Raw genomic sequence first — 12,590 nt, forward strand, 5'->3', positions numbered from 1 at the left:
AAAGGCACTTTTTGTAAATAGGTAGACAAAATGTAAATATCTAAAATAGAAACTAGTTACTATTGACTATAAGATATACTGTGCCCTCACTGTCTTCATTTTAAGTCCAAAATAACATTTTACAGTCCTTACAGGCAATATGATACAGGCTGGTTTCTATCTCCAGTATATGCTCCAGCAGACAGACTACAGAAAGTCCCTTAACTGACATACTTTAATAGGTTCACCATTTATAAGTCCGCAAACACGATTTCCTGTGGCTCAGTTTGAATTTTGGAAGACACATTTCTATTTTTGCCATAACATGCCCAAGGGAGGGGTGGGCAACAAGCTGCTGTAAGACATCATCATGACATCCAGAGAGCATCTTCAAGCAATATACTGTGCAGCAGGGCACACGTTTGTGAAGCAAGGTTTTAGTTTCACTTTTTCTCTGCAGGATATTTATATAGATTTATATAGATCCAAGCAAATGCAGCTATTTATCATTTTGCATATTTCTTTCATATGTTACATTTTACCGAAAAGACAAATACAATGTGGCTTCTTTCACTTTAATCACGTAAACAATTATGCATATATATATATATATATATATATATATATATATATATATATATATATATATATTGTCCTCGTTTGATACAGCTCTAATACAGCTAGTTTAGTTTTCATGCATTTTGCTTTGGACGAACAGCAACATTCTCCACCCTGTAACAGTTCTCCTCGAATATCTATTTTCCTCTTGGAACCATGTGAGTTTTGTTCAGACACCCTCAAGAAATTAAGCTTTCAGGAAAAGGTACAGTCCTTGTGCCACTTTTCCAGTGTTTTGCTATAATGAAGTATAGAAGTAAGTTAAATATATTACTTTAAGTAAATATCTTCACTGCATGCCAGTGATCTATCAGTCTGCAAATTACTTCTGTACATTTTCTAAACAATTTTTGGTTGCAAACATTATAAAGTCCAGAAAGATGTGCTATCTTACGTGTTGCTGCCTTATATAAATATTGATTTTTATTTATGCCTTGGATTCGTCTTTTATATATGTTTTATCTTAATCTAGCTTATCTTTTACAGATACTTATTTTCATTATATTATTCATAAGTAAACAAATGAAAGAATGAATCAATGCATAAATAATTTTATATATCTAAAGTCTCTTCGCCCCATATTCACCCCATACTATTACTTAAGAAAAGCCCTCTTAACCCATCCTTACCAGGACCTAAAACCTCAGTTGTGCAAGACAGAAATCTCAATCCAACTTGTTATCTATAGGCAAAACTTCTATCATATCTTGCAAAGCTCATTGGGATACTTTTGGCTGCACACTACCGAGATAGCTCCTGGAGACTGTTCTTTAGAAATCTGCCAGGCTTTATTGCAACACTCATCTATATCTCAGAAGCTAGTACCAAAGCATACAAACATTTATTTATTTTTATTTATTTATTTTACATTTGTTGATCAGGCTAGTCTAGCTGGATAAATGTCCATTTTCAGTAGAGGCCCGGGGAGAAAAGCTCCACAGTAAGACATAATTTTAGTAAGATAGTTGTACAGGGGGTGTATTTAACAGACAGAATGTAGTACATAACATTTTCATAAAAGTCTAAGACTAATACTAGCATCAACAGGAAAAAGTACAATAGATTTTTATTTTAAACATCCATCCATCCTAGCGGTATTGAGAGTCCAAGAGTAGATGAGAAATAAAGAAACAGTAAGAGAGTATCTTGTTATGGATAGCAGTAGAAGGAAAAGGCATGGAACAAAGAAGAGCAGAGGACTAGTCAGGGTTAGAACAAGGGCAGAGCCACTGGGAGTAGAGCCATGGTTTTAGCTGCTTCTTGAAATTAGGTAAAGAGGTAATAGACATGAGTTCACTTGGAAGTTTGTTTCAGATGGGTGCAGTACAGTTGGAGAACAGACTATCCCCAGCTTTGTTGTTGGATTTGTTGGAGGCAGCTAGTAGTTTGGTAGCAGAGCGTAGGGAAGAGATGTTTTTATATGGGGTAATAAGGGAACAGAGTATAGTGGTCTTAGTGGGCTGATGAAAGATTTTGTGGGTGACGGTCAGTTGCTGAAGTCGTATATGATTTTGTAGTTCTAGCCAGCCTAGTTGTTTGAGATTAGAGCAATGGTGGGTACGAAATGGGGCTCCTGTTGCAAATTTGGCTATGTTATGGTAGGCTGCTGCTAGTTTGTTGAGGTTACTTTTAGATATGTTAGTATAGATTGGAGAGGCATAAAATAGGGTAGAGAGTAGGTGGGTTTGTGCTAAAGTACTTCTGGCTGATGGGGTGAGGTAGGGTTTAAGTCTGTAGAGAGAGATCCAAGTTTTCTATTGATTGATTTGATAGTTAAGTTAATATGGGAATCAAAGTTGAGGTTGTGGTCTATTGTGACACCAAGAAGTTTGGTCGTAGGATCAGAGGATATTATGGTGCCATTGTTAGAGAATATATTGAAAGTGAGAGAGGATGACTTATGTGATGGAGTGAAAAGTAAAAGTTTAGTCTTTTTTGTATTCAGTAAGAGGCAATATTGTTGGAACCAGTTTTCAGCTGCTGTGAAAGCTTTTTGAGTGATATTTTGAAGGTCATTTATGGAAGAAGCTGAGCATATGAGTGTTGAATCATCGGCATATTGAATACAGATTGATTGAGGAAGGGAGTTATTTAGGTTGTTTATAAAAATAGTTAAGAGGAGAGGTCCTAGTTTTGAGCCTTGTGGTACACCTATTTTGATAGGAATAAGAGATGATAAGTGATTTTCCCATAGCACTGCTTGTTGTCTATTTTCTAAGTAGGAATAGAATCACTGGATAGCCTGAGAGTCCAAAGCAAAAGATTTCAGGATGTTAAGTAAGAGAGTGTGGTTGACCATATCAAAGGCTTTAGAGAGGTCTATGAATAGAGCAGAGGACAGTGAGTTGTTATTCCGATTTTTATTAATATGGTCAGTGAAAGACAGGAGAGCAGTAGTAGTACTGTGATAAGGTCTAAAACCATGTTGATAGTCTGCTAGGAGATTGTTTTGGAGGAGGTGATTAAGTAATTGCCTATGTATACATCTTTTCATGATTTTTGCTAAAGGGGAAAGTAAGGCTATGGGACGGAAGTTAGAGAGGTCATTTACGTTACCACCCTTATGTAATGGGATGCTATGAGAGACTTTCCAAAGGGTTGGGATACAGGCCTTCTGTTATGGTATGATTGATTAAAATAGAGACAGGGAAGGCCAATGGTTTGGCTGTAATCTGCAGGTATTCTGCTGGAATGAGGTCAGCTGAAGGGGTACAAGGTTTTAGCTTGGTAAGTAATTTATGAATGAGATCTGTTGAGACTGGTTGTAGTTTAAATGAGGGGGTATTATCGTTTAGGGAGTTGGGTACTTGCGTGGATGGTGGGGATAGGGAAGAAGCTAGGGAAGTAACAGTATCTTTGAAAAATGAGTTAAATGCATCAGCAATTTGATTTGGGGAGGTCTGAGTGAGGTTTGAGGGTGTAGGTGTTTTGGAGTTACCTGGATGCAGTAATTTGTTGATACCTATCCAGAATTTCTGGGGGTTTTGATGTTGTGCGTGTTGGACTTTTGAGTAGTAATTTCTTTTATCAGTGACTATCAGTTTCTTTGTTTCATTTCTAAGTTGTTTAAAGGTCTCATGGTCAGCTGGGTTTTTGGTAGCTCTCCATTTGTCCCATGTTCTATTTCTAAGTAACATTTTTTGTTTGGTTTCTTTGGATAGCCAAGGAGCAGGCTTTGTTTTGGTTCTTGTTAATCTTGTAGGGGCATGGTGGCCAAGGATTTGAAGGAATTTATTGTTAAAGTATGAGACAGCTTCATCTAGAGGCAAATATTTCATAGGAGACCAGTTGCAAGCTTTTAGCTCTAATAGGAAGTTGTCTATGTTGAAGTTCGTATCAATGTTAACCCTCACCCAGCCCTATTAGATCTTTTGGTGGTAAAAGTAAAACAAATAAATAAAAAAATAAAAAACAACCATTCTACAATCTTTACCTTCCAAAGACAGATTCCTTAAGGAACAAACCAAAATTATAAGACTCATTGTCAAAATATAAATGATCAACAAAACGTACAAGTTTGGCAACTGAATCCTTAAACGTGAAGGCTAACCTAATGGTTTATAAAACAAAATTAAAACTGGAAGATAATGCACTAATGCATTCATCGTGATGCAAACTGGTATGTTAAACATCAGAAGAAAGCAATGTTATTTTTGGCATCAAGCAGTTATAAACTTGGGAAGCGAACATAAATTAAATAACTGAACCCTTGACTTGGGAAGTTTACTAACATTGTTTATGTTCACACCATGGTTCTGTATGATTCATGCTGTCCATATTTTTACTCTTTCCCCATCCCTCCCTCCAATAATACTGAATTACTCCATCTTTATTGGAACCATCACTCAGTCCTGGCAAATGCTTGCTTGGATGGTAGTTGTTTTCTTGACATGATTTTTAACAAAATAGGATTGGTCAGTCAGGGATCCCAATTCTACTGAATAGCAGGTAGTGTTTTGGATGAAATGAACGACTGTGGGGAAAGAAAATTTCTCTTTTCCCCTCAGACTTTACAATCTCAGAGATGTATATTTAGAGAAGCATGAGCGTAAGATATACTGCTACCCATACCCCCCCTACAAAAATATATGTTTTTCTGTTTCACAGTTAAAATTGATGTGGTCTGTTTTCATTTTTTCATATTTTATCAATGAAGTTTAACTCAGTTTGCAGATTTACCAAGAATCCTGCTTGGTATTTTTGGCAGTGTGTGATTGCAACTGACAATCACTTACATGGAGCACATAACATGTTTAAAATACTCTAAACAGCCAATTATTAATGTACTGAATCATGCCTTTATATCAACATGGAAAGTAATCTACAATCTTTACTTTCCAAAGACAGCTTTCTTGAGGAGCAAACAAAATTTATAAGACTCACTGTCAAGTGTATGTACCAAAATATAAATGATCAACAAAACATACATGCTTAATGCATAAGTCAAAAATATAGCAGGAGTTCTGTAGGTCCAAAAAAGTATATAAATCTGAGAAGTTAAAGTTATCACACTATTAAATTGGTATTAATCATTATGTCATAGCATACCACTATTCTGTACAATCATAATTACTAACAAAATCATTTGCAATCATTAGAAAAACAGCAACATTTTTCAATTAGTTTAAACATACCTGCGAGAAAGGATACCATTGTTTACTGCATAATGGTAGAAGTCATCTGATGCAGTTATAGCATAGGTTACATTAAATTCCACATTACTGATTATTTTTTCTGGAGGTCTTTGTACCCATAACATTTCCAGACCTGTGAAAAGAATAAAGAAATGTTTAGTTATTTGTGTAAAATTACTTTACTTAAGAAATGAATAAGTATGTACGCATCATAAAAAAGCGAGTAAACCAGAGTATAGTGGAATTATGACAAGGTACAGAGAAAGGTCTTAACTACTTACAGGACATTGTAAAGCATAGTTATTAATCTCATGTTTTCAGACTGCGAGTGAAACCATGTTCTTACAATAAATGTTATTCCATTCCATCCCAGAGTGAACATATTGGCTGATCTAAACTCACCTAGCTGCGCAAAGAGGGCATTGTAACAGGCTGTCATCCTTTGTACAAATGTATCGGGATATAAGTGATAAAGAATTTATCATTATGCAGTAATGGATGATTCCATATCTGCTATTTCATTATCTGGTAGAATGCATTGGCAATTGTACTACATCAAGTTTTTGACTTCTACAGTGAAATCAAAGACCACTTTTTTTCTTTTTTCATTGTGAAGTGGTATATAGAGAAGAATGTTCTATGGAATAGTAATGCAATGATTCTGCTCAGGTATCGTTTTAAGAATTTTTAAAGACAAATTTAATTATTTGCCCTTTGTTAAACAAGATAGCCCCAGTAAGCTAGAAGCCTTTTCTCACAGGAGGCCTGAGGTGGTGTTTACACTACTAGGAGAAGTTTTGGCCAGGGCATCATGGAAATTCCCCTACTCTTCTCAACAGGTGCTGCGGGATCTTTTACATCCACCCACGCTATACTCAGGGAGTGCAGCACCCCTATTATGCTGCACTGCAGAGTCAAAAATCCTGTTCCTAGTGTGGGAAGAGAACCCACAGCCTTCTTCACTCAAGGGAAGCATGCCACCTGTTGAACCACCACTGATAATGCATACACAGTGAGAAAAATGTTGAGACAAATTAAACAAAGCTATGTTATTTACTTTGTATGTTTTGCAGTCCACCATCCACAATGTTCATAACTCCTTTCTTATGATACTGCATCACTCTGAGATCTTGATTTATCTGACATTGTTTTTATTATACATTGGTAGAAAAAAACAAATTGGGTTATTTGTAGTTCTAAGAATTGTTATGACAGTCCTTTTTCTTTTTCATATTTACATTTAACTGCATAAGCAAATTCAATATGACTCCTTCCATTTGTCATATACTGGCTTTTCTTAGTTGTCTTCAGTTTATATGCATGCATGATACTTGAAGCTTCAATGCAGTAATAGTTCTAGATCTATGAATTTATAGTGCATTAAAACAAGAGCCATTGTAGAGCAATTCTTAATATAGGATTTGTATTTTCTGCTTTGCAGGATTCCTAACTTCACATCTTTACGGTAATAATGCAAGCTGGGCACTGTCATAAATTCTCCTAGTGATGTGAACATCCTCCAAGAGGGCATTAACAAACAACAAGCAGAAATAGTCTGATATATATTTGAATGAAACTCATATAAATGAGACCAAGTTACCAAAATCCCAAAAGAACGAAACCGAACGAAAAACAAAATCATGATAACAACTTACCAGATAACTCTCACCATCCATAAAAAAAACAAAATAAAAAAAATGGCCAAACACCGCTAAACCACTATCCTAATACTAATCCTTCCCATAAGTCTACACTACCTTAAAGAGCAGTACGAAACTTATGTACATCATTTTTGCAGGGGGGCAAGCTCTTCCACACAAACCATAACTTAAATATACCAACTCTGAGATCGCACTTCCTTGTAGAAAAGGGCATATGTACATCTAGTTAGCTACTGCTGCAATGGACTGCAGGTCAGTAACTGTTTTTGTGATTTTGTGATTCATTCTTATAAGATTTTGTTCTTTTGGGATTTCGGTAACTTGGCCTCAGTTATATAAGTTTCATTCATTTGAAGTAGACCCATATATATATATATATATATATATATATATATATATATATATATATATATATATATATCTACAAACATCGTTATCAATATCTATATAGCTATAAATGTCTACACATATGTGTGTGTGTATATATATATATATATATATATATATATATATATATATATATATATATATATGGGTCTACTGCTTTTGGTCGAAAATAGAATATAGACCCTGCCCCACTGCAGTGCAACCCTGGAGGGAAACTATAAAGTTGGGGGGGTGTGGGGGGTACAGCCCCCCACATTGGGGGTGTGGGAGGCATAGCAACCTACATTTTGCAACTAGTTTTTACTGATGTTATATGTTTCAATGTATTTTTAATGCAGACACATGTAAATAATAGTAGATACACTGCAATTATGTGGGGTCTATGTCCCCCACACCCTCCAATGTAGAATATAGACCCTGCCCCACTGCAGTGCAACCCTGGAGGGAAACTATAAAGTTGGGGGGGTGTGGGGGGTACAGCCCCCCACATTGGGGGTGTGGGAGGCATAGAAACCTACATTTTGCAACTAGTTTTTACTGATGTTATATGTTTCAATGTATTTTTAATGCAGACACATGTAAATAATAGTAGATACACTGCAATTATGTGGGGTCTATGTCCCCCACACCCTCCAATGTGGGGGGCTGTGCCCCCCACATCCCCCCCATACTTTATATTTTCATTCAAGGGTCTATATACCATTTTTGACCAAATGATTTTCAGTGAAATGTATTTTCGGTGAAGTTAACTGCATGAAATAATTTTCGACCAATTGTAATTTGACCAAAAGCAGTAGTTCCACATATATATATATATATATATATATATATATATATATATATATATATACATATATATATATATATATGTGTGTGTGTGTGTATGTATAGATATATATATATATATATATATATATATATATATATATATATATATATATATTTATGTGTGTGTGTGTGTGCGTGTGTATATTTATATATATATATATATATATATATATATATATATATATATATATATATATATATATATTGTGTGTGTGTGTGTATATATGTTGTTGTTTGTCTTTCGGATTTTCCCGGTTAGGGGTCGCCACAGCGGAACTCCAGTCCGCTAATGATTGGCAGCTAGTTTTTTATGGTGTCCAGTTGCCAGCCCGATGCCCAACCTTCAACAAAGGCATGCCCATTCAACGCATGTCTTTTGAACGCCCACTTGACCGCAGGGAGGGCATGCAGACTCAACACAGAAGGCACTCCCCAACTCAAACTGAGAATCGAACGAGAGAACCTCTTGCTGTGAGGCAACAATGCTACCGCTGCACCACCGCGGAAGTGAGTGTGTGTGTGCATATATATATATATATATATATATTTTATATATATGTATATATATATATATATATATATATATATATATATATATATTTTATATATATGTATATATATATATATATATATATATGTTAGACACACATAATGGTTACTTTGCCTCATGAGCACAAGGTACTGGGTTTGTTTCAGACATCAGGTCAGTGGCTAGGCTTAAAATGGCCTTTCAATGAAGTCAGCCTAGTATTCACCATTGAACCTATGTTGTACATCAACTATAGCAAAGTTTTGAGGTTTCCACCTTCTTAGCAGTTACTCAACCATAGAGTTGATACATACAAATTATGGGGGCTGAGCCCCTGTGATGGGAGTTGTTGGGGCAATGCTCTGATGTAAAATTAGTTGCATTTGAAATGTCTGTGCAAGGTAGGACTTTTTGTTGTGTATAGGGATTTTTTTTTTTATTTACAGCTGGGTGTTTTATTCTACTGGCTGATCACAAATGTAAAACAGTGTTACATTTGAAATTAGTTTATTTCTATGGTTTTATTTTGGGATTAAAGTGATCATAGATGAAAGATCTATAGGGAGGGTTGGTAGGAAATTATAGTTTATTGGCCATTTGGGCAGTTTTTTTTCCATTTCTTTCAACTTTCTGATTTAAAAGCCCGCATTTGAGCTTGTTTCCCACTTTTCCTACAACTAGTCTAGTCCAGATACAGATTTGCTGTATCCAAGACTGTTTGTAAGCTTCTGAGCCCCCCAAGTCTTTCTGTGTTAGAGGGAAGCCTTCTAGCTTATCAGTGGGAGTGGTAAGCACTAGGTAGCCTATCTACCACAAGAAGAGTGGTTTCTGGCCCAGAAATTGTGGTTTATTGGCCATTTGGGCATTTTTTTCCATCCCATTCAACTTTCTGGTTTAAAAGCCTGCATTTGCTCTTGTTTCCCGCCTTTCCTGTAACTAGTCTACTCCAGATACAGATTTGCTGTATCCAGGACTGTTTGTAAGCTTCTGAGCCCCCCAAGCCTTTCTGTGTTGGAGGGAATCCTTCTAGCTTGTCAGTGAGAGTCGTAAGCACTAGGTAGCCTATCTACCACAAGAGGAGTAGTTTCTGGCTCAGAAATTGTAGTTTATTAACTATTTGGGCAGTTTTTCCATCTATCTCAACTTTCTGATTTAAAAGCCCGCGTTAGCGCTTCTCCCACCTTTCTTGTAACTAGTCTAAACCAGATACAGATTTGTTGTATCCAGGACTGTATGTAAGCTTCTGAGCCCCCAAGCCTTTATGTATTGGAGGTAAGCCTTCTAGCTTATTAGTGGGAGTGGTAAGCACTAAGTAGTCTATCTAGCACAAGAGGAGTGTTTTCTGCCCCCGGAAACTGTAGTTTATTGACCGTTTGGGCAGTTTTTCCATCTCTCTCAACTTTCTGGTTTAAAAGCCCATGTTTGCACTTGTTTCCTGCCTTTCCTGTAACTAGTCTAGTCCAGATACAAACTTGCTGTATCCAGGACTGTTTGTAAGCTACTGAGCTGTGCCAAAGTCTGCTCTTCAATTTTTCCCTTAGCTCTACTAGTTCTCTCCTCTCCTGCACTTTTACTAGCCTATTAAACTAGCACTTTACCAGACTTCTTGTAGCAATTATTGTAGCAGACTTCTTGTAGCAATTATTGTAGCACACAAAAGTGATACCAGCACTAAACGTTCTACAAGGATACAGATCCAGTACTTATTATTACTGCCCACCCCTCCAGGCATGTCTAAAGGTCCGTTTCTTGTGCTTTCTCCTATTAACCTGGTGAACTTGGGCATCCTGAGGAAATGTAGCAACTGCCTCATGCACACTGACAACCCTCTCTTCATACCTCCCAATACTCAAGACTTGCGAGAGATGCACTTATATATCCAAATTGGAAGCCACGCACTCTCTAGTCAAGTGAAGAAGGTCAACACTTGCACTACACAAAATGGAACACATAGCCCTCCAGAACACACACCAGCACTGCCTTCACATAAAAACACAAACCACACACCCACCTTCATGGAGACTCTCAATAAATATCTACTCAAATAGCAGAGACCTCCAAGGCAGAAACGCAATCGACCACCACAACACAACACTAATCACAAGACAGATAACTCTCATAAACAGTGTGCCACTCAATCAAAGCCCCTGAGGCAAAACAGCATGCCCAACACACTAGTCATAGGTGACTTGATAGTGAGGCTGAAAAAAGAGAAAGTAACAGTCAGCTGCCTGTCAGGTGCCATGATCTGCCACATAACACACGCACTCAGGTCCCTCAACAACAGCTACAAATATGACTCAGTCATTGTACATGTGGGTGTGAATGACCTGAGCCATACCTCCCTGGACTACATGAAAAGAGACATGAAGGGGCTCTCAGATTATGTAGCACAGCTCTCGGATTATGTAGCCCAGGTGGGTATGACCCTAGCCCTGAGCAGCATCCTACCATCACCCAGAATGATACCACAGTACAAGCAGAAAATGATTGATTTCAACAATTGGCTAAATTTCTGGTGTCATTCTAAGGGGATCCAGTATCTGTCTGTCTGGGATGACATTATTGACAGACCTCGATGCTTTGCCAGAAATGGCCTGCATCTGTCACCTCTGGGCTTCCGGATACTGGCCAAGGTTCTTGCCACCCCTATAGTGCCTTTTTAGATGGTGTTCCAAACACCAAATTACCGCCATAAGAGCTACAAACAAATGCAATATGAGGGTCACTCTGCTCAATGCTAGAAGTCTAAATCTCAAAATGCACTCACTTGAAGCATCCTTAAAATGGAGAACATCGACATTTGTGCTGTAACAGAGACCTGGTTCAAGGCAGAAGAAAGCACCCCTGCACTACCAGGCTATAACTCATTCCATACCTTTTGGTTCTGGAATTTGGACCGAAGCTCCAAAGGCAGCAGCGTTTCCATATTCATAAAGGATGTGCACACCTCCAGACTGGTACCCAACATAATGCATCAGAGATACTTCAGGTGCAGCTAACATTGGGTAAGACAGCGATTCAGGTCATAGCCTGATATAGGTCCCCAACCATGTCCCAAGACTCACACTCCATGTTCCTAAGCACCCTGGAGAATATTAGGCTCCAACCTAACACTCTCATACTAGGCAACTTCAACTACCCCTCCATTAACTGTGAAAACTACTTGTACCAATACACTTGCCCAACGTTTCCTGGAGTTCATTAATTCCAGTGCCCTGGACCAGCTTATTTCTTACCCCCACTAGAGGTAGCAACACCCTTGACCTTGTCATCATTAACATGGCGACTGTTGCTCTACACCAAGAGTCAACTCCTCCCTGGTTTAGATCCGACCACAAACTAATCACCTTGTAAATCCACATCCATTCCACCCCCCACCCCCCACAAAGGTACCACCATGAAAAACTTCTCCAAAGCTAACTTTGGGCTCCTAAAAACAGTGATGGATAACTTCACGGCACCCATGCAAATGAAGAATAGTTGCATGACTGCCAAATCATACACCAGTGCACTGTATGAACATGTACACAAATGCATGGATCTCGCCATACCCAATAGAACTAAGACTCTCTCCTCCAAAAATAGGAAGCCAATCTGGTGGTCCCCTGCCATAAACAAACTCTACAACAGAAGGAGGAAACTGATGTGGAATAAGGTGAAGTGCCGAGACTGGAAAAACTCCCTTATCAGCCTCAACAAAAAGTTGAAATCCCTCATCAAATCCTATAACGCTAGCTATGAAAACAGAATTGCAGCAGATAGTAAAGACAGCCACAAGGCCTTCTATAGTTATGTAAAGAATCTCCATGGCAATACCCAGATTTGCTCTGAGCTACTGCACAATGATACCTCCTATACTGAGCCAACAGATATTGCCAATATAATGGCTGACAGATTCAGTGCCAACTTTACCCCTCTCCCCCACGAAAGGGCCAATCACAATACCAGTAG

At 37.8% G+C, this 12,590-nt stretch overlaps 1 protein-coding gene across 1 annotated transcript in view; it reads right to left on the reverse strand.

The window, feature by feature from the left end:
• The window catches only part of LOC122792777 (atrial natriuretic peptide receptor 1-like), a 1,260,614-nt gene that overhangs the window by 1,179,067 nt on the left and 68,957 nt on the right, over positions 1 to 12,590 (reverse strand). Inside the window, exon 3 of the mRNA XM_044060347.1 lies at positions 5,232 to 5,364. Within this exon, the coding sequence (XP_043916282.1) occupies positions 5,232 to 5,364 (133 nt within the window). The remainder of the gene's footprint in view (positions 1 to 5,231; positions 5,365 to 12,590) is intronic.

The sequence above is a fragment of the Protopterus annectens genome, chromosome 2.part0, assembly GCF_019279795.1.
Source record: "Protopterus annectens isolate FY-2018-M chromosome 2.part0, PAN1.0, whole genome shotgun sequence".
Lineage (NCBI taxonomy): Eukaryota > Metazoa > Chordata > Ceratodontiformes > Protopteridae > Protopterus > Protopterus annectens.